Genomic DNA, 23,586 nt, shown 5'->3' with positions numbered 1-23,586 from the left:
TGGAAGGTTGTTGGCTTCAGCCACCAAGTTTCTTTCCTTTGGTTTCATCAATCCTTTTGATATTATTAAATCTTTGCACATCAAGTCAGTTCTATTCTCCCTGTTCTTTCGTTTCTTCCATTCTTCCTCTTCTGACCATTTCTATTTTTTTTTTTTTTGTGGTTTTTCGAGACAGGGTTTCTCTGTGTAGCCCTGGCTGTCCTGGAACTCACTCTGTAGACCAGGCTGGCCTCGAACTCAGAAATCCACCTGCCTCTGCCTCCCAAGTGCTGGAACTAAAGGCGTGTGCCACCACTGCCCGGCGGTCATTTTTATTTTTGTTAAAATATTTATGTGAGTGTGTGTGTGTGCCTTGATAAGTTTATGTAAACCATGGACATGCAGGGCCCATAGATGCCAGAGAGCATCAAATTCCCTGGAACTGGAGTTATAGACAGTTGTGAACTACCTGATGTGGAGACTGGGAATCAACTCTTGGTCTTTAGCAAGAGCAGCAAGCAAGCTTACCTACTGAGCCAACTCTGTACCTCCCCTCCCCCAGCCCACATTTCTATTCTGCATTCAAGTTCCTGTGACTATTTTTCTTAATTATGTTTTCTTTCTTCTGTTTCTTTCTTTCTTAACGTCTCTCCTTCCTTTCAAGACAGGTTTTTCAAGACAGGTTTACTCTATGTGGTCCTGGCAGTTCTGGAACTTGCTCTGTTTATCAGGTTGGTAAGAAACTCAGAGATCTGCCTGTCTTTGCCTCCCAAGTGCTGGTATTAAAGGCATGTGCCACCACCGCTGGGTGAAAATTTATGTTTTCTACTGTGTAATGTTTGGTCTTTGTCCTTATGGTGTAACTCATAGCTCCTTAATATAACAGAACAACCTGCCTTTATACACTCTTCTGGCTATACAAAGAATATTTACAGGCATATCTTAACTTTTTGAAACAAGCTTATGAGCCCAATGCCCTTTGGTACGTAAGAGGAACAGGCTGAATGGGGTTAAAGTAGTCCCTTATCATATACCAGTTACTGCAAGCCAGTTCTGGAAGATACACTGGCTATAGGTTTAGTGCATTCTACTGATTTGCAGTTGTGATTAGCCTTAATATTGTTTTTTGTCTCCTGAATTAATAAACCCTACAGTGGAGTTGAGGCTCTCATGTATGCCCTAAAATTAATATTTTAAAGGATGAAAAAAATGTTCCAAATGTAGTATTTTCCATTTGTTCTTCAAATTATTTTTTTAAATAAATGTTATTAGAAAAACTTGAAAATAAACAAAAACATCACACACCCAAAATTTCAGTTTTGAAAATTTCTCCAAAACAGCATTTCAAGCTGGATAGTGGTGGCACACACTTTCAGTTCCAGTACTTGGGAGGCAAAGGCATAAGGATCTCTGTAAGTTTGAGGCAGGCTGGCCTACAAAGCAAATTCCAGGATAGCCAAGGCCATTAACACAGAGAAACTCTGTTCAGAAAACAAACCCCAAACCAAACTAAACAGTATTTCAAGAAAAAGAAGGTGACCCATTCACTGTATCATCATATTTGCCTTTTTCCTTATAAAACTTGTCATCCCTCTGTCGTTTGAGACAGGGTCTCACTATGTAGCCTTGGCTGACCCAGAGCTGGCAGAGATCTGTTGGCATGACAGGCATGAGCTACAGTGAAGTTTCTAAAAGAAATATTTATTCATTGTGAAGTTAATAAATTTTAAAACATAATTGTTTTCTTGTTGTTGAATGAAATAGGGTCTCACTCTGTGGCCCTGGCTGGCTTCCATCTTGCTATCAGGCTGGCTTTGAATTTACCTTGATTCTCCTACTTATGCCTCCCCAGGGCTGGTATTATAGACCAGCCCCACAACACATTGATTTTGAGAAGTACTGAAGGAGTTCAGAAGGGAAAGAAGCTGCTTACAGTAGGGGGTTGCTATGGTGAGGACATTTAAGCTCAAGGCTGAAGGGATAGCAAGTGATCTGAGGTACGTTTCAGAAGGAGAAAACCACATTAAACTAGCCTTGGAATCAAGAAGATACATAGTAACTATGGGACAGAAAACATTTCCTGCTTTCTAGAGAGATGTAGGAGTTAGGGTAGTTCACTGGGCCTGCAATCTCTTGAACACCTACCTACTGCAGACAGGGAGGCAGCCAATGGTGATAAAAACAGCCGTGGCCTGTGGACAATCAGGTGTGTCTAATGAAAACCTTCCTCAAGGAAGTCCCCGTAGAAGATTGTGGGTGTGAACACAGGAAATGGGTAGCAGTAAATAGGCAAAGTCCTATAGACCGGAAGAAGTTGGTTTTACAGTTTGGTGATGACACAGCAAGGCTGACCTGCCTTTTAAGCAAAGATGCCATTCTCAGGAAGAACAAAGTCACCAAGGAAAGAAGCTTAGATAAAAGAGCAAGGAGGAATCGGGTGCTGAGAGGTTGATGAAGGGCCTGCCTAGTATGCACAAGGGCTCAATTCCCAACAAGTAGAGAGTCAATTCCTTTTTAGTTTTTTGGATGGGATAGGATAGGGAGAATGAGAGGGTCTCTAGCTCAGTATTTGCCAGAGGCTAGGTTTGAGCAGCTAATCCTTGTGCCTCAGCCTCCCAAGTATTAGAATTACATTCTTACCACATCCCAAAAAATTATGATCTCAAGGATCCAATCTGGTTTAAGAATGAAAACAATTGTTAGTAAATACAACCAAGTAATTTGGAAAGTTTCAGAATATGGATTTTTGAAACAACTGGGATATAGAATGAATTAAAAAATAGTAATTATTTTTAGCAGTCCATTACTTCCAAAATTTGTGTGATAGTATTGTTTCCCAAATTCAGCTTTCTACTTTAAAAACAAATCCAATAGCATTCAAGAGGTTGTGGTAGCATAGACCTGCAAACTTGTTTTTTGTTTGTTTGTTTGTTTGTTTTTTCTTTCAAGACAGGGTTTTTCTGTGTAGCCCTGGCTGTCCTGGAACTCACTCTGTAGACCAGGCTGGCCTCAAATTCAGAAATCCGCCTGCCTCTGCCTCCCAAGTGCTGGGATCAAAGGCATGCGCCACCCACCACTACCCAGCAGACCTGTAAACTTGGGAGGCCGAATAGGGAGAAGGTTGAGGCTTGCCTGGACAATTTACACCCTAGAACTTTCAGAATGCTTTACAATATTGGAATTTAAGTCAATAGAGCTATTTGAGAAAGGATAATCTCAACCCAACTCCACTCTGACAAGGTCTCTCATGTCTCCCATTGTAGGCAGCCGCTTGGACGATAAAATCCAAGATGGCTCCGGTTCCTGGTACACTGTAGCAATAGACGATACACTGGGCCATTCCACGCCACTCCACAGAAGCAAGTAGACCTGCAGCACCTAGGAAGAAGAGGAAGAAGAAGAAGCAGCAACACCAAGAAGAGCAGAGACACCTAGAAGAGCGGTGACATCGAAAAGAGCTGTAACACTTAAGAACCTAGGAGAGCTGTAATACCTAGGTACCTTAAAGAGCTGTAACACTTAGGTACCTAGGAGAGCTGTAACACAAAAAGAAAATTTCCTGAGTAAACCGTCGAGAGAAGAAGTCTCGGTGTCCTGCCGTCATTGCTGCTGGACAGCAGAGCGCGGAACATCCCATCCAATTCTCTTTTGTAATCAAAGGTGACTCTACACTTCTGATTCTCGGGTCCCCACCTTGCAAGAACTGAACCTGGGGCTTCATTTATGCTAAGCAGGCACTGGACAAGTGCGATACATTCCCAGCTCCTTGACGATTTTCTTGGGGTGCTCAAGATTATGACTGAACTAAGACAAAGCTGAAAAGCTAGTGCTTACTGGCAATTTTTAATAGAATTCTTGACTTGATATTGCAAGACATTCCCAGCTGGAGGAAAATTGATTTGGAGGATATAGTTTAAATGAGAAAACTAAGACCAAATGGAGAATCAACTGGGAGGAGATGGTTTAGAGAACACAAAACACCTTCACCTTCAAAGCCTTATAGGTGTTTAGAAGGAAGACAAGTCTTTGAAGAACATGATCACAACTGAAATGGTCACAAAAGAACATGATCAAAGGCTTTAGTTACACATGAAATGCACATTTCGGTGATGGTGAGGCGTCTGCCAAAATGTGGCTTATTTTTATTTATATGCTTACATATTTATATTTTATACTAATATTTAATATATATAATTTATCTAAATAAGTAAAAATCTCCTTATTGGTGAATCAGCTCACCAGGTTCAACCATTCTACCATCACATTCTGCAAGTGCTGGAGCATACTGAGAAAGGTAGGTTAAAAACGTGCTTATTTCGACTCTAGAGAGGAAGAAAAGGGAAGTGTAAATAAGACTGATAGAGAGAGAGGGAAGAGGGACAAAACCAACGAAATGACATAGCACAGGTGTGGTGGAGTAACTCCACCAGAGCAGCCCTCAAGAGGCTGAGACAGGAGAATCATGAATTGGAGGCCAGTACTGGAGTACGGAGCCAGACTTGGCAACAAAACAACTTAGAAACAAGTGAAAAGCCAGGAAGAGCTTGATTGGGATGGGGCAGGCTTTGAGATTTTCGATTTGGTGGCACAACTTTGGCTACAGTGACCGCCCGCCTTCTGTGAATAGAGCGCTTCAGCTTCCGGGATTCCAAGGGCTGCTTAGGCCTGAAGCCGCGAAGCTTCCATTCGCAGGGAGGTTCTCCCCGCACCCGGGGTTCCTCAGGCCGATGACGTCACTCCGATCGCGGCGACTTTTTCGATTTGGAATCCCAGCTCTCTCGACACCCGCTTCCTCAGGAGACCGGGTGGTCACGACCGGCCCGCGAGCTCCGGGATCTCTCCTGGAGATGTCCGGGCTGAGTAAGGAGGGTCTCGAGCGGCCCAGAGCATTTCTTTCTCTCGCCTCTACGAACTTCACACGCAGGGACGCGTGGCCACCCACGCCCGTCGCGGGGCTAACATCCTCAGCTCCTCCACAGGAGACCGAGAGGGAGGAGAGGATCCCAACAGTCAGCTGGGCGCCCCGGAAAAGGCAAGGGAAGGGAGGGCAGGGGCTACACGGACGTAGTGGGCCTGCGCAGTTCCCGGTGCTCGTCAAGCCACCCGCCCAATCAGGAGGCCGCGGGGAGCGCGCCCGCGGCCTCGCCTTCTCTGGTCCCGCCCCCGCGTGCCCTCCGTGCCCGCCCGCGCGCGTGCGCAGAGGCGGGCCGCAGGGACGAGGGCGCGAGAGAAGGGCGGGTTGTACGTCCTTGCGTGCGTCTCTCAGGCAGCGCGCACGCCGGCGTGAGAGGGCACGGGGAAAAAGGTGGCTCAGGCCGGGGCGGCTCGGTTTCCTGGGGTTATGTAGCAGGGCTCGTCGGCTCGCGAGACCTCTCGCCGCCCTCGCCCGTGTCCCAGCGCGGAGTCTGTGCTCCGGGCGGAGGCCGTGTTCAAGCCCTCCGCGCTCCCTCGACGTAGAGCTCGCCCCTCGCTCGCTCGCTCGCTCGCCCGCCCGCCCGTGGGAGCGTCCCGGCCGAGCTGCGCGGAGGGGGAGGGGAGGCCATTTTGTCCCGACCGACTCCCCGGAACCGGGCGGAGCGGCTGGGAGAGGCTGCGGAGCCGCGGGCGCCGCCCCTCGGAGGCACGGGCGCCGCCACCGTCGGGGCTTCCTCGACGAGGCCGTTCGCGAGGTCTTCTGCTCCGTCTCGAGAGCTGCTTTCCCCCGCCCGCACACGCGTAGCCGGCTGCTGCGGCCCCAGAACGCCCGGGTTGAGGAGTTGGCCGTAGTGAGCAGCACCGATCCCTTGGGGCTACCGGCGGCGAGCACCCGAGCCGCTCCTCCCAATGGCGAAGAAGACGTACGACCTGCTTTTCAAGCTGCTCCTGATCGGGGACTCGGGAGTGGGCAAGACCTGCGTCCTTTTTCGTTTTTCGGACGATGCCTTCAATACCACCTTTATTTCCACCATAGGTGAGTCCTGTGGGAGGACGGTGTTGGGTGGCTCTGGAGCCACGAGCCGTTTTCTTTTTATTCCAGACATCTTGCTTCCCGGAATTTACGCCTTTGTTCCAGTGATTCCGATTCCAGACGACAGACCTAAGTTACTGTTGGAATCGGAATAGCGCTTACTGGGGCGGGGTCTTCCCATGCTTACCATCCGGTCTTTTGCTTTCAAGTCTCCTTCTCTCTCTGTTCGGTGCCTGCTGGCACAAAATATGCATTTAGCAGCGTTCCAGAATCTTGTTTCTCGAAGTGACTTGACTGGCCCTAACCATGATTGCGTGAAGTTACTTGATGTGCTATTTGTAAATAGACGTATTTTAGTGGTTGGATTGAAGCAATAACTGGCTATGTGGCAAAGACCCGAATTTATATTGGGGGGTGGAGGTCAAAAAGAAAATATTCCATCTGGCTGTAACTTGGAGTAAACTTGAGAGTTGCAGAATCATTAAGGAAAAATGAGAGGGGCGGGGGAAAGTGAGTTGGCTGTCTTGACTGAACCATTGATGTGTCAAACAATCGGAGGCCCTTCGTGCTTGGGGTGGGAATCTGGCATGGTTGGCTCACAGTGCTTTTTCAAGACCTCAACAGAAGCAGTAGTCTGAGGGAGATGGACGGTTTCTGTCTTCAACCCGATGGAATCAAGTCAAGTTCTCATGTTTTACTTGATGCTAGAATTTACAGGAAAATGTTCGTCAGTCATGGCTCTAAGGACTTCTAATGTACTTTCACCTCATATTTCGGAATTACTTGGTATGGAAATAAAAGCTGAGGGGGGTTGACCTTTTAAATGGGTTTCCGGTTTCGGAAATGAAAAGGGAAGGTTCCAAGAAAGTCGTTTTGACGCTGGCACCAACATCAATTTTGTCAAAGTAACTGTACATGAACCGCCCCCCCCCCCCCCCCCCCCCCCCCCCCCCCCGCTCCCGCCTCCAGTTTTTTTTAAAGTATCCGGTGTCTTTCATTTTTGGACCTCAGCTTTGGCATTAGAGCAGTGCAGGAAAACTTGTGATAAATGTGATAAACACGGTGAGGTTATATAGAGAAACAGCTGTAGTGGATTTTCTTAAGAATTGTGAAAATCTAATTGATTTTAACCAATTTATAGTAATACTGAAATCAGATTGGATTTCTTTAAGACATATTTGTAAGTACCTTAAGCATATTCTTATAAAGCCGGTTATACTGAAATTAAAGAGCAAATTTTTATTTAGAATGAGTTGTTTTACCTTACTGGTGGGCAGGATTGTCAAAATATCATGAAGCTTGAACTCGTCCTCTGCCTAGTGGACTAGCACTTACAGCACTGAGTTTGCTTTGAAGTGTAGCTGGGTGAGTCAGGTGGCTAGATCAGCAAATATTTATTGAGCACCAAATGCTAGGCACTGTTAAAAGCGTCTGAATAAGTGGTCGATATGATAGACCCCTTGACCATTCTGATGAAGATGGTGACAGTAGTATGCAAAGCACTACAGTGAGGAGAGGCTGGAGGTGGACTAGTCTGAATTATGGGGGGCTTTGTATGGACTGACAGTTTAAAAAACCAAATCTGAAAGACAAATGAATTGGATCAGAGGGGAGATAGCCTTTCTGAAAGAGAATTTAGTGTGTAATTTTTTTTTTTTTTAAGCCTGCCCTTGAGAAGGGTGAGTTGAAAGTAGGAAGTAAAGTTTTGTGGTGAAGAAAGCTACTCGGCTCCCCAGCTGCCTGTCCCCAGGTACTAGGCCTTGACTAAGTTCATGGTGGTAGGCCAGCTGCTGAGCTACACCTCCAGTCCTGATTCCATCCATAGTCTTTATTGTCCTTTGACTTAGGGATATGAATTGTTTCCCATGTAACCTGCTGTGTTGAATTCCTGGCTCCACAGGTTACTAACTGCAACTTTGGCTACAATGTCTTAATAGGCAGAGTAAAATGTATCTGCTGTGTGTGGTGCTTGTGAGGATTAATATAGGTCAGCAAGAGCAAAGCACTTAACAAGGGTGCCAGGTACTTTGTAGGAACACAGTGCAGATTTGTGCAGAATATGTGGTCTTCCTGCTACTGGTGTGTGACAGAATAAGTTGCTTTATGGATTGAATATGTCTTGTGTATAATGGCTACTTGAATATTTATTGGTGCTCTGCTAAACAATTTTACTATAACCTCTGACATTTGCACATTTTGATATAAAAACATTTGATGTTTTGACACAAGATTTGAATAAAGTAAGCTAAGAAAATGAACAAAATTCTGACAATTCTTAGTCCAGCTCAAACTTGGCTCTTTGCAGATTTTGAATTCTTCTGCTATCTTCTTAAACTTTGGTAGTCACAAAGGAAAAAATTAATATCCTTCAACTCGTCGAAGATGCACATATGCCGCCAATTTCAAACATATTTTTACATTGTTTCTATCTAGTGTGGGAGCTATATGGACAGCCCATCTCAATTTATATTAGGCATATTTCAGTTCTGTTGCCAATGTGGCTAGTGGCTACCATATATTGACAGTATATGTCTAAACAACAGAAAAGTAGCCAGTTGATACACATAACTAGAGATACTTGGACATGTTAAATACTAAGTATTTTCAGTGAGCCAGAGTCCTGTCTCCTCTTTCAGGTGTGCATTCTACCACTGAGATACACACCTACTATCAAAACCTGCACTAATGAAGCAGTAGTCACTTTACAAGTGTTTCAAAGAACTGAGCTGCAAGGGAGGCAACAGCCCATCTATTCCAGGCTGGATGGTTTTTGCTTCTTACTGGTCAGCTCTGAAGGAAGGCTGTTTATAGATTTATGGTTCTGACAGTGCTCACCAGGACTACTGTTCTTGTTTTTCTGTATAACTTCAATTCTTACATATCCATATTAGAAATTATGTAAGTTTTTGTGATCCCATGTATTGCATACTGTTTCAAAAATAAATTATTGTTTCACATTCAACCAACTGCAAAGTGAATCTAAAGTCCAGCTGGGTGTGGTGATTCATGCTTCTAATTCTAAAACTTGAGTGGCTGAGGCAGGAGGATCACAGGTTCAAATAGCAAGACTACTAACAAACAAAAAGTGAGTCTAAGTTCATCTGAATAATACGTTATACAGAGGCAGGGGTCTATGCTTTTTTTTTTTCTTTTTCTTTTTTTCTTTTTTTTTTTGCCTGTAGTTGCTAAGTCCTAAAAGAGGTGGATGTTGTATGATGAACACAAGTAGGAGGAGACATAGGATATAGTACAGTGATACCCTCTTCATACAGAACATACTGGACCAGGGCTAACTTATTTTAATACTTTACTTTCAGTTTGCTTTCTGAGTATTGTGAAGTAAATTGTGATCACATTTTACTTAATTATAAGTATTAGCTGTTTGATAATTGAATAGTTTGTGGGGTGTGTGTGTGTCTGTGTGTATATGTGTGTTCGTGTTGCCAAAGGATGTGTATGTGGAGGCCGAAGAATGAGGTCAGGTGTGGGCCTCTGTTGTCTCCACTGTACTTTTGTTTGTTTGTTTTTTTGTTTTTGTTTTTAGAGACAGGGTTTCTCTGTGTAGCCCTGGCTGTCCTGGAACTCACTCTGTAGATCAGGCTGGCCTCGAACTCAGAAATCCACCTGCCTAGGCCTCCCAAGTGTTGGGATTAAAGGCATGCAACACCACTTGCCCGGCTCCACTGTACTTTTTGAGATAGGGTCTCTCATTGAACCCTGAGCTTGCTGATTGATTGCTAGCAAGCAAGCCCCCAAGATCCTCCTGTTTCAGTTTTCCCAGTGCTGTGATTCCCTTTGTGATGCCTGGCTTTTTACTTGGATGTTGGGAATCTGCACTCAGGTCCTGTGGTTGTACATCAAGCACTCTGGGGCAAAACTGGTCTTAGAAATTTAATGATTGTTTGGAAAGTAATTAAGAAAGTTACTGGTTCTGGCTGTACACAATTTTCATTGGTTGATTTGACCATAATTTTCTTGGCAGTACACCTTCTGGAAAGTATTACTCCATGATAGTATAGTTACAAGAATTTGTTCTTAAAGTACATCCCCCCACCTTTTTTTTTTTTTTTTTTTTTTGAGATATTGTTTCTCTGTGTAGCCTTAGCTGTCCTGGAACTTGCTCTGTATTGGCTACAAACTCAGGGATCCACTTGCCTCCGCCTCCCAAATGCTGGGATTAAGTGTGTGTGTGTGTGTGTGTGTGTGTGTGTGTGTGTGTGTGTGTGTGTGTATGTAAGCTTAATACTGTTTATATGTTTGAGTATTTTGTCTGCACATTTGTATGTAGACTTTGTGCCTAGTGTCCTTTGAAGCAGAGGTGATAGATCTTCCAGAACTGGGGTTGTAGATAGGAGCCACTATGTGGATGCTGGGCACCAAATCCAGGTCCTCTGCAAGTACTCTTAACTGCTGATCCATCTCTCCAGCCTGTTAGTTTTTTTTTGAGAGAGGGTTTCTCTGTGTAGTACTGGTGTCCTGGAACTCGGTCTGTAGACTAGGCATGCTTCAAATTCTAAAGATTTGTCTGCCTCTGCCTCTGGAGTGCTGGCATTGAAGGAGATAGCTACCACCCCCAGCCAAAGCACACATTCTTAATGTATTGTTTCCACTGGATGTGCTGTCATTTGGTCCTTAATCCTTCCTCCACACTTAGATTTCTTACTTTTCTAAGGATAGTATCTTCACTGAATAATGTAGTCCCTGGCCCCCATGTAAGAAAATTAAGTTGATAAAGACTTGCCTCTGAGAGAGGCAAGTATCTTTTTATTATCTGAGTGCATTAGCTGAGCTTTGCAAGAATAAGTTGATCCTACTAACCTCCATTAAAGACTTGTTGATTAGACCAGCATAATGGCTCAGCAGTTAAGGCCACTTGTGCCAAGCCTGATGACCTGAGCTTGTTCCTTGGGATCCACTTGGTAGAAGGAGAGATCAACAATTCCAAGTTGCCCTCTGACATCTGCATGTATGCTGTGACACTTGAGAGTATGTATGTACATACACACATACACACACGCATACACAGTCAAATCAATACACACACACATACACACACACATACACAGTCAAATCAATCAATAAATGTAAATTACTTTTCCTTAAGAATCAGTTGATTTAACTAGCTGTGGTGGCACATACCTGTAATCCCAGTACTCAGAAGGCAGAGAATGTAAGTCTAAGGCTATCCTGATCTACAAGGAAGATTCCAGGCTGGCCAGGGATAAGCTGGACATGGTGGCTCAATCCTGTAATGCTGTCACCCAGGACAAAGACAAGAGAATCACTGCAAATTGAAGTCAGCCTAGTTTATGTAGCACGTTCCAGGCCAGTTACAAAGTAAGATACCATCTTCCCAAATAAAAGGAAAACAACAAAAGAGTTGATGAAATCCAACTGACCCCATTTTATATAGTGTCTGCTTTTTAGAAAAATGAGCCAAACCTTTGTCATAAAGCATGTGAGAGAGAGCTTACAGTGATACTCAGGCACATGCTGCAGGAGTCCCAGAGTGCCTAAGGAATTTTTCTCATTGAAGCATGTGCTTTTAGGATAGATTAAAACTAAGTAAACTTGACTCCAAAATCACATGTACAAATGGCTCATAAGCACATGAAGATATTCAGCCTCATTAATAATTAAAGAAACACAGGTCGAGTAGACAGTGAGATGTTATTTTACAGTTATTAGAATGGCAATTCTCTATTAGACCATGGTGGCACAGGCCTTTAATCCCAGCTACATGGGAGGCTGAGGCAGAAGGATTTTAGGTTCAAGGCCTGCCTAGTCTACAGAGCAAGAACATTCTGGGCAGGTTAGTGAAAACTTGTTCGAATGGAAAAAAAGGAGAGCTGGGGATGTAGGGTGCTTAGCATGTGTGAGGCTCTGCTTCTGTCCTCAGTAATGTAATACACATGGGATGTATGAGAGAATAAATGGCTATTCTCCCAGTACCCCACAGAAACAAAGGCAAGTGTTGACGATCTGGAGGATTTGGATCTCTGACACGTTGCTGGGACTTCAGATAGTACTGTGGGAAATAGCATAGGCAAGCCTGGTGTTACGGTTTATGACTGTAACCCCAGCACTCAAGAGGCTGCAGCAGGAGGATTGCTTGTGTGTTCAAGGTCTATCTGTGTCTTCAAGGTTTATGGGCTACATAGTGAGTTCTGTACTAACCTGGCTATGGTCATACTCTGTTTAATGAAATTCAGCCAAAAAAGGGGGGGGGCTGGGGGACATGATTCAGTAGAGGGTCCTGGGTTTAATTCTCCAGAACTTCATAAACTGAGTGAGATGAGGCACACCTGTAATTGTAGTGCTCAAAAGGAAGAGGGAAGAGAATCAGAAGTTCCAGGTCATCCTTGGCTGTATAGGGAGTTGGAGACTAATCTGGGTTACGGACCCTGTTTTTGCTTTTTTAAGGGCAACAAGAAGAATATGATCCAGTAAGTCTCTTTCTAAGTTATACTCAAGACAGTTAAAAGCAGTTAAAAAAAAAAAGTTGTGGTAGAACTCTGACTCCCAAGGCTTTGTGTATGCTAGGCAAGACCTATTCAGAATTTGAAGTAGGGACTCACATATGTTTGTATGCCAGTAAATAACTCAAAGCCCATTGATGGATGAATGATTAATAAATAAAATATGTAGTCATGCTATGGATTATCCATGCTTGAAAAATAAAGTTTTGCTAAGCACTATAACATAGATGGACCTCAAAACTATAAAAATAGCCAATATGGTTTTTCACACCTATAATCTCAGCATTGCAGATGGAGACCGGTGGGACTCAGCATAAGGCCAGCCTGGCCTTAGAGTGAGCTCCAAGACAGCCAGGACTGTGTAGAGAGACCCTGCCTCAAAAAACAAAATAGAACAACGTAAAGCAAGTCAGATGGAAGAAAACAGATATTTATATGAGGTGTTTATAGCAGACACATTTATAGAGAAAATGGAATAGTGATAATCAGGATGTTAATGGCAAGGATATGCAGAGAGAATGGTTAAAGGACATAGAATTTTCATTTGAGATGTTGAAAAAGTTTTGGTGGTACTGGGTGTTGATCTTTCTGTCTCTGCTTCCCTTTCTGCTGAAATTAGAGTAGTGTAACACCAAGCTCAGTTTAGGTTTAGTTTTTAAAAGTTGCTATAAAATGGTAAATTTTATGACATGTAACACTTACTACCAAACAAAACCTACAAGACTATTGAAAAATTTGACCATGCTGTCTAAAAAGAGCATTTGATCATAGAAAGCCGCTTCTGTTCCAGATGACAGCTAATGCTAACAGTGGGAGGAAAGAGGAAGAACCTTCAGGTTTCACTTAGACTCCAGCATGATTCTTTTAGGACTCCAATCATGGAGCCCTAAATTCTCATTCTGAGAATTTCATTGCCATGCTGCACCCCACCCCCAAACTATTGGTAGGTTAGGACAGACCTACTCATTAATTTCAGTTTAAAGAGTGGAGTTACTCGGAGGGGCAATGCTTCAACTTGGGTTATTTATCCTTTGCATGATAGAGTTCAGAGTATATTAGAACAGAGGAGAATAATGCCTGAGAGAACTGTCTTCTTTAAGGATTAAGGATATAATGCTGTGTCAAATACTGGAACAAAACTACTGATACTTACTTCCTTGTGGCTTGGAGGAGGGAAAGAACAGGAGCAGAAATACTGCAGATCTGTTTCAATTTGAAACAGTACAAGGTTGCCCAGGTGGTGCTGTTGTAGCAGCTGCAATGGGCAGGAAAGTGGAGGCTGCTGAGTCTTGGTTTACAAATGGGACTGTTTATTGAGCACAAAATACAGATTTTGTGATTAGCCATAGATGTACATGACGAACCTACTTATGAAGATGGTTAAGTTAATTAGGAGTTTAAAAGAGCAAGAAAGGACATTGAGGTTAGGGCAGAATGTTTGAACCTAAATAGATGGTAAGAGCAAGTCTTGTAAATATAGAGTGAATTCTTCAAATACACTTATACTGAGGATGTAACTTGTACACCTGTAACCAGGGAGGCAGAGGCAGGAGAAATGCTGGAAGTTTGAGGTCAACCTGGTCTATATAGCAAGTTTGAGGCCAGCCAGGGCTACAGGGCAAGCAAGACCTGTCTCAAAAAACAAAGCAAGTAATACAATTTGAAGTTTGTTAAGTTGGGCTTGGTGAAGGAAGGAATTTGCAAAGAGAATAAAGGTGAAAAAAAAAATGAAGGTGGAGCTGGAAATGGTTGTGCTCTGTTGGTAGGTAGAACATTCAGGAAACCATGGATTTGATCCTCATTGCAACATAAAGGGCACGGCAGTGCATGTGTGTTCCAACATGTGGGAGTGGAAGCAGGAGGGTCCACATGAGATCTATCAAAATGAAAAAACCTGGGGCTGGACAGATGGCTCAGTGGTAGAGAGCACTGACTGCTCTTCCAAGGGACCCAGGTTCAAGTCCCAACGCACACATGGCAGCTCATAATTGTTTGTAATTCCAGTTCCAGGAAATACGGCAGACATACATACAGAACACCAGTGTAAATAAAAATTTTTAAAGAATCGTTTATTTAAAAAAAATCAAAAGGGAAATTAAGAATGAGGAAAATATTCTTTGAAAATATTGCCATGTATTTTGGGTTGCAAGCATCCGTAACTGGTGTTTATCCTTTCTAGTGATTAAAAAATGTTTTAATGGAAAGAACAGTTGGTGACAGAGCATTGTGTTTCCAATAATGATGCAGAAAACAAAGTACCCAAAGGTTAGGAAACATTAGAAATTGGGAAGGGTACAGTGTGTCAGTCTTGGGACAGAGGTACTGTTGATTTGTTTCTTCTGTATCATAGCAATGCTTATGCACATTTCTAATTGAAGATTTTATTAAGATATTGTAGCTTCACATATAGTTTAAAAAGACAGATCTCTCATATACTTTGCCCAGTGTCTCCCAGTGGTATATCATTTTTGGAAAATCTCATAACCTCACATCCAGGACACTGACATCTATTTTTTTTTTTCAATTTTTTTAAAGATTTGTTTATTTATTTATTATATACAAGTACACTGTAGCTGTTTTCAGACACACCAGAAGAGGGCATCCGATCTCATTACAGATGGTTGTGAGCCACCATGTGGTTGCTGGGATTTGAACTCAGGACCTTTGGAAGAGTAGTTAGTGCTCTTAAGCCCTGAGCCATCTCTCCAGCCCCAGGACACTGACATCTAATGCAGTATGTCAGTTTTGTTTTTTGTTTTTTTAAAGATAGGGTTTCTTTCTTTCTTGCTTACTTTTTTTTTTCTTTTTTTCTTTTTTTTTTGGTTTTTCAAGATAGGGTTTCTCTGTATAGCCCTGGCTGGCCTGGAACTCACTCTGTAGACCAGGCTGGCCTCGAACTCAGAAATCTGCCTGCCTCTGCCTCCCAAGTTCTGGGATTAAAGGCGTGGGCCACCACCGCCCGGCTAAAGATAGGGTTTCAGTGTACCCAGATCCTCAAACTCCCCAAGTAGCATAGGATGATCTTGAACTTCTAATCTTCTGCTTCCCATCTCTTGAGTGCTGACATTACAGATGAGTGTGCAGTTGATGTGACACCAGGGATGAAATCCAGGGCTTCATGCTTGCTCAGTAACCTAGTGATCTGTCGTTAGAGCCCACCCCATTTCCCATACACAAGTGTTACTAAAACCTCCTTTGTTTTGTTTGTCTTTATTTATGTGCTGTATTAATCAGCTGTGTCACTGTAACAGAATCCCTAAGATGACCAGCTTGTGTGTGATGGGAAAGGCTGTTTTGGTTCAAGGTCTCAGAGGTGTTACCCTATGATTGGACGTAACTGATGAACAATCAAAATACCAACTTCACTTTTAAATTTTAACTTAATTTTTGTTTTGTTTTTGTTTTTTTGAGGCAGGGTCTCGTGTAGCTGTTGCTGTCCTGGAACCCACTATGTAGACCAGGCTTGCCTGGAACTTACAGAGATCTGTCTGCCTCTGCTACTTGAATGCTAGGCTTAAAGGTGTCATCTACCACATCCAGCTTAATTTTAATTAGAAAAGTTATTTATTTCCTGTGTTTGTGTGAGTGCCTGTATGTATGGGTACCACATGTGTGCCTGGTGCCTCCATAAACCAGAGGAGGTAGGCAGATTCCCCAGAACTGAAGTTACAGGTGGTTGTGATTCACCATGTGGGTGCTGGGAACTGAACCTGGCTCCTCTTCAAAGGCAACAAGTGCTCTTAACTGCGGAGCTATCTTTCTGGCTTCTTTAATTTTAAGTTCTGTTCTTTTAAAATGTTTAATATTCGTATATACATATAATGTGTTTGAGTTATATCCATTCCCCCACTTTTCTCATGCCAGATCTTCCTCATCTTCCTTCTAACTTTTCCTTCTCAGCTTGATGTACTCTCTCTCTTTTAATTCTGAGTTCACTTAATGCTCTCTGTGTGTGCATAGGTGTAGGGCCATCTACTAGAGCATCCCTGAAGAAACTGAGTCTCTCTCCCCCAGCAGGCATCAGTGCCCACCTGCTCCCCCAACCCCCAGGCTGGGATTTTATCTGGTGTGAATTTGTACATACAGTTTAAGACTCTGCGGTTTTGCTGTCATGTCACCTGTCCAGCAGATTCTATTACTTTATAGAAATAAACTCCCTCTAGTTTTTAAAATCTTTACAACCTTTTCTTAATCTTCCTCTCAAAAAATTTGTGTTTACTATTTTGAGCATACATGGGGTGGGAGGGATGCATCAGTAGAATAGTTAAGCCTGAGGGTAAGTGTAATCTAAGTATACAGGAGTCTGGGTAAAAGAAATTTAATCCTAATGCTCAAGTATTGGGATTATTGGAGACTTATCTTTTGAAATGTAAGTGAACCACTTTAGGAGATAAATAAAAGGGTTTTATTGAGTAAATTCAAAGAAGAAAGAAACAAAGAAAATTCTCTGTATTAAGTAGATTCAAAAAGGGCCTCTACAGATGTGCGCATGTCAGATGCATAAATAGTGCCTTGGCAGACACTGGCTACTCTCTGACCTTTAAGATGAGTGTCTGGGGAATCAGTCTCACTCTCACTTAATAGTCTCCTTTGAGAGGTCAGAGTTTGCAGGTTTGTGTCTTTCTTGTTTTTTTACAATAAAATATTTTCATATTAAATAGAACATTTTATAACATGAATAATTGTAAGTTAAGCAATATGAGCTATTAGGTGACTGGTGGCTAAAGAATAGTGTGTGCCTAAGGGAATAAAAATAATTTCAATATTAACCAGATAAATCCAGCATAACTAAATTTAGAGTATGACATTCCTTCTTTATTTTGTTATAGCTTCTCTTCTGAAAAAAATCATGTTGTTTTCCTAGGCTGGGGGGGATGGCTGAGTGCAGGTGTAAGGACTGGAGTGAGGTGGACTTGACAGCCTGCCTGTAATCCAGTGCTCTGTAGGCAGACAGCACATGACTACCTTGACTACCCAATCCATGAGTTTAGCAAGAGGAGATAAGGCAGAGAGTGATGAAAGAAGGCATTCAGAGTCAGCCTCTGACTTTCACAGGCATGAGCATGTGCATATGGATATGCCTACTTAAGTGGATAGGATATGAATATACATGTGTACACACGTGCTAAAAAAGGGTTTATCTGAGCAGGGCATGGTGGACCATGCTTGTAGTCCCAGTACTCAGAATGTTGAGGCAGACATATCGCCATGGGTTTGAGGCCAGTCTGGGCTATATAAAGAGTTCCATTATACCCTGGACTACTGATTGAGACTATCTCAAAACAGGCAAACATGTTTTTCTGTGATTCAAGGGATAACTCAGCAATACCATATACCTTAGTTAGGGTTTTATTGCTGTGAGGAGACACCACAACCAAGGCTACTCCCACCTGGTGGTTGACAACCATATCTGTAACTCTAGTTCCAGGGTAATCAATACACCCTTGTGTGACTTCTTCCAGCAGTAGGCATTGATGTGGTTTGGATATATATACACAGACAAAATATTCATGCGCATAAAATAAGGTTAAAACTTAAATTTTTTTAAATTGGTAAGTTGAACCCAGTTGTGGTAGGGCTCACAACTGGATGAAATCCTAGCACTCCAGAAGATGAAAAAGGAAGATTGTCATGAGCTCTAGGCCAGCCTGGGCTATAGGGTAAGACTGTTCCAAGAAAAGGGAAAAATAGACTGTTAAATTGAGCAGGAATATTTTAGGAAACTATAATCTAAGTATAGCTTGCTTTATCATTTGCTATTAGGTGAATTCATTTGCAGATTGCTGAGAATGAGTGAACAGCCAAGAAGATTGGTAAAAAATTACTGGTTTGGGGGGAGTTTTAAACATTAAAATTTTATTCTTTTAAAAAAGGTAAGCATATATATTTATAAGGGTTTATTGTGGTATTTTCATTTGTGGACACTTTGTAAAGAGATTTGATAGAGCATATTAGCATCTGCCACCTGAGCAACTGTGTATATAGAATATATTCAGGATCTGTAGCGATTCTGTTATATATAATACATTATTACTGTCGCCACCATGACATATATGGAGTGGATTACTAAAATTTACTTATCCAGTCTATCTGAAACTTTATCTTTCAAAAACATTGTTTTTTCTAAACCTATTTCTTCATTCCAGCCACTAAATACATTTAATCACTTTTTTGCTCCTGAAACTCGTGACTTTTAAGATCCACCATATGAGTTACATTACAAAGTATTCATCTTTCTGTGCCTGACTTCATGGAGCCTAATGTCCTTTCCTCCAGTTCTGTTCATTGTCATACATGACAGAATAATTTTTTTGAATGGTGTATGGCAGTGGATCTTAATGTTCCTAATGGTGTATAACCCTTTAATACAGATACTCATGTTGTGGTAATGTTAACCATAAAAATGTATTTTTTCCAAAGCAGGAACATTCAGAAGCCTAGTAGTCACACATGTGAAACTACTCAAACTTGGAGGCATTCCTGCGAGGAATCGACTTCAAGGCGTTCAGCTCACTAGTTTTTGGGGTTTTTGTTTGTTTGTTTTTTGTTTTTGTTTTATTCCTTAATCTTTTTTTACAGGTTATCTTGTAAAAACTCCCCCCAAACCAGTAATTTTTTTTACCAATCTTTTTTGCTGTTCACTCATTCTTAGCAATCTGCAAATGAATTCACCTAATAGCAACCTTCTCTGTTTGCCCTCTGACTGTTTCTCATTCTGTCCCCACCTCCAAGAGGATGTCCCCACCCATACCCACCCCCTATTTCCCCAGCTCACTGGTTTCTTATCTGTTTCTTAACCTTTGAGTGATCCTGAGGCTGCTGCATGACTGGGAACTGGAGACCAGCTCCAGCAGGTTGACCAGTGGAGAAAAGGGGTATCCGGGCTGGACAGTGCAGAGGGCATGGCTGCCTGTCCTCCGGGCCACCAGGGGTTGCTCTATCCCCATGTTCTGGCCTCCTGGAGCAGTGGAGCAAAGCTCAAAGGAACATCTATGTGATTCTTTATAATTAAAAGTCACAATTAGATTCTGAATTATGGCAAGAGAGAGACAGAGAGAGACTGAAACTTTTGTCAACCAGTAGCACTGGTTGGTTTATTTAGTAAGTACTGTTGGGTGTATTGTATGTAAAGGGTATTGTAGTTTATATGTGTGGTGGTTTGAATATGCTTGGTCCATGGGAAGTGACACTATTAGGACTTGTGGCCTTGCTGGAGAAAGTTGTCACTGTAGGGGTGGGCTTTGAGGCCCTATGCTCAAACTTCACCCAGTATGGAAGAGGTCTCCTCCTGGCTCCTTCTCCAGCATGATGTCTGCCTGCATGCTGTCCTGCTTCCCAACATGATGATAATGGAATAATAAGCTTTTGAAACTGAAAGGCAGCACCAATTAAATGTTGTCCTTTATAAGACTTGCCTTAGTCCTTGTGTCTCTTCACAGCATAAAACCCTAAGACAATATCAAACCAAAAGAGAATGATAGGAAAGTTTTTCTAGGGGGCTGGAGAGATTGCTCAGTGGTTAAGAGCACCAACTGCTCTTCCGAAGGTCCTGTGTTCAATTCCCAGCAACCACATGATGATGATCCATAATGAGATCTGACTCCCTCTTCCGGAGAGTCTGAAGACAGCTACAGTGTAATTACATATGATAAATAAATAAATATTTTTTAAAAAAGTTTTTCTGCCAGGCAGTGGTGGTGCACTCTTTTAATCCCAGCACTTGGGAGGCAGAGGCAGGTGGATTTCTGAGTTCGAGGCCAGCCTGGTCTACAGAGTGAGTTCCAGGACAGCCAGGGCTACACAGAGAAACCCTGTCTCGAAAAACCAAAAAAAAAAAAAAAAGTTTTTCTATGAAGAAACCCACAATTTAATGATACATTCAAGCAAAAACTAATTTTTCAGTAATCTATGGAAACATTGTATGGAAAGCACAAAAGAGAGACTAGTTAGCTCTGCCTGGGAGCATAGGACTCACAGGAAGCCTCATTTGAGCCCTGGAGCATGATGAATGAGGTTTTGGGGGTTGGACAACGTCTTCAGTCAGATAGATATACCTATAGGCATGTGGTATGTATGGAGATTGCAGGGAGGTGGTGACAAATATTTCACAGCTGTGAAAATCCTATTACGGAGTCTGGGTTTTCTAAGATTTTGTAAAGGTTTTTGTGTCGAAGAAACAGTTTTTCCAGGCTGGCCTGGAACTCAGGATCCTCTCTGCCTCCCTAGTGCTGGCATTTCATAGTGTCTGACTTCTGTCTCCCTTTATAAAAAAGATGTCCTTAGTACCTTCATGTGTGTAGAGAAGAACATGAAGACACATAGACCAAACTATTAACTTGAAAGTTAATGGAGGAAAAAAGGAAAATTAGCAAACTCTGCCATTGGAGTTAGAAAGGTGAGAATTTATGATAATAAAACAGTAAGCATGATTTAGTGCCGCTAAATGTGGGGACAGAATTGTTGAGTGCAAGGAAGAGGAGCTACTTCCAGGATTGCAAAACTAGTTTTTTTATAGTTTATTTACTATGAATATTTCTACACTAACTTTTAAAGCAGTTCTTTCATTTGGTGGAACATCATAGCCCTTTGCATGAAGGTACCAATAATGTATATTCCATAGCATTTTGTGTATATTTTTATTCCAGTTTTTAAAATTAAAATGGGCTGGAGAGATGACTCAGTGGTTAAGAGCACTGACTGCTCTTCCAGAGGTCCTGAGTTCAACTCCCAGCAACCACATGGTGGCTCACAACCATCTGTTATGGGATCTGGTGCCCTCTTCTGGTGTGTCTGAAGATAGCAACAGTATACTCATACATAACACAAATATTTTTTTAAAAATTAAAATGTATTTTGTATGTATTTGCGTGGGGTCATGGAGTGGTAAGGGGGGGTCAAAGGACAATTTGTGGGGGGTAGGTTCTCTCCACCATGTGGACTCTGTGGATTGTACTCTGGTCCTCGGGGTTAGAGATAGCAAGTCCTTTTATCTCCTAGTCATTTTCCTAGCCTAATTAAAGTTTTTAATTAATTAATTTATGTGTATGTGTTGGGTGAGTGTATGGAAATCAGGACAGCTCTGGAGTTCTTTCCTTCCAGTCAGGTTGTCAGGCTTATTGACAAGTGTCCTTACCTGCTGAGCCATCTCGATGGCTCTTTTTCCTCATAGATTGTTTAGTTTATTTTGTTTTTACAGCTTAGTCTAAGTAATCCTTTTAACCATTTATATTTTCATTATCTCTAAAACAAATTTTATCTTCAGTCTCTTCTTTAAGACATTAAGAGAAAACATAGGAGAGGGAACCTCCTGGTCAGGAAATAGTAAAATAATTATGTAAAGGTTTTAGTGAAGATCCTTCCTTACCCATTTTAAAGTTGAAGGATTGTCTGTTGCAGGCCTGACTGGGATGAAGTAATCAGAATCAATAGATGTTGAGGAAGCTGGTGTGGGCTAGATCATGTAGAGCCTGGTAATTATGGTAAGGATCTGAATTCTGTCAAAGGTTTGAACAGGGCTGTGAAATGGTTAGGTTTATTTTAAAAAGAAATGACTGTGTAAGGTAAGGTGCAGAATAGGTTTGAATTGGAATCTTCTGGCTAGAGACTTAGGAAATGATGCTTTTAAACTTGTAGTGATATTGAATGGCTTAACCTTTAAGGTAAAATGGATGAGTAGGTATGTGAATATGACTACCAATAATATCAGTGACTGAGACAATAATTTTTTAATGGTCTTTAAGTGCTAAATACATTAAGCAAAATATTGAACCTGGGGTCAGATTCTGTTTGTAGTTAATTTGCTTTTAAACTTGATTAAGTCTTTTAAGTTCTAAGCTTCTTTATCTGTAAATTTAAGAAACATGTGTTTAACTTAATTGTGTTAATCGCTTAACTCCAGTTCACATATGGGCTGATTCTTGCTGAGTCATTTTCTCAGACTGTGTGGGCGAGGCTTAATTAAAACCAGCTAAGAAAACTTAATGATACCCCAAACCTCTTCTGTAAAAAGAGTTATTTCATGTATGTTTCGTTTATTGTCTCTGCCTCCACATGCATTTTTCAAGAAATAATTTTGCTATGTAGCCTGGGCTGACCTGGAACATGCAGTCTACTTAGCTCACTCTCCTGGGTGCTAGGATTATAAATATGGTTATAATCTCTGTAGTTGAGCCATTTGAGGTTTGTTTTGTTTTTGGAAATGTGGTTTTTCTGTGTAGCCTTGGTTGGCCTAGAACTCCCTCTGTAGACCTGGCTGGCTTTCAACACACAGAGAGATCTGTCAGCCTTTGCCTTCTCTGAGAGCTGGGATTAAAGGCATGTACCACCATGCCAGGTTGATTTCTTTTTATTTTTTAATATAATTTTTATTTTATATTCATTGGTGCTTTGCCTGCATGTATGTTTGTGAGAGTGTGAGCCCTGGAAATTAGAGTTACAGACAGGTGTGACCATGAGGATACTATGAATTGATCCTGGGTCCTCTGGAAGAGCAAACCTGTGCTTTTAACCACTGAGCCATCTCTCCAACCCTCTTTCTTCCTTTCTAATTACATTTTTTTTTTAACACATAAGATTTTTAGTTTTAAGTGTGTGTGTGTGTCTGTCCGTCTGTCTGTTTGTCTGTCTGCAGATCCCCTGGAGTTGGATTTACAAGCAGTTGTCAGTCATCTGACGTGAGTACAGGGAACTGAACTGAACAGATCCTCAGCAAGAATAGTACTTGCTCCTAATGGTTTAGCTGTGTCTGTGGCCCTAATTTTATTTTCAATTGTGTGTGGCAGGGGTGCATGTGTGTCCATGTATGAGTGTGCGTGTGAATATCTGCAAGTGCTTGTGGAGACCAGAGTCTTTGGATCCTTTGGGGCTGGAATTAGAGAAGGTTGTGAAGTGCCTGATGTGGGTGCTGGCCACTGATTCTCTGTGAGAGCAGTATGCACTCTTAATTTGTTTTGTTTTGTTTTGTTTTTGTTTTTGTTTTTGAGACAGGGTTTCTCTGTATAGCTCTGGCTGTCCTGGAACTCACTCTGTAGACCAGGCTGGTCTTGAACTCAAAAATCATCCTGTTTCTGCCTCCCCAGTGCTGGGATTAAAGGCGTGCGTCACCACCGCCCGGCCAGTATGCACTCTTAACCTCTGAGTCCAGCCCCTGCAGAATTGAAAAATAGTAATAATTTAAGACTG

At 42.1% G+C, this 23,586-nt stretch overlaps 1 protein-coding gene across 1 annotated transcript in view; it reads left to right on the top strand.

Annotated features, from left to right (window-relative positions):
• Positions 1-5,229: 5,229 nt before the first annotated feature.
• Positions 5,230-23,586, top strand: part of Rab10 (RAB10, member RAS oncogene family) — a 55,634-nt gene continuing 37,277 nt past the window's right edge. Inside the window, exon 1 of the mRNA XM_031357539.1 lies at positions 5,230-5,929. Within this exon, the coding sequence (XP_031213399.1) occupies positions 5,803-5,929 (127 nt within the window). The 5' untranslated portion in view covers positions 5,230-5,802. The remainder of the gene's footprint in view (positions 5,930-23,586) is intronic.

The sequence above is a fragment of the Mastomys coucha genome, unplaced genomic scaffold (genome assembly GCF_008632895.1).
Source record: "Mastomys coucha isolate ucsf_1 unplaced genomic scaffold, UCSF_Mcou_1 pScaffold6, whole genome shotgun sequence".
Lineage (NCBI taxonomy): Eukaryota > Metazoa > Chordata > Mammalia > Rodentia > Muridae > Mastomys > Mastomys coucha.
The sequence above is the reverse complement of the archived record's forward strand: the minus strand, read 5'-3'. Positions and strand labels throughout refer to the sequence as shown.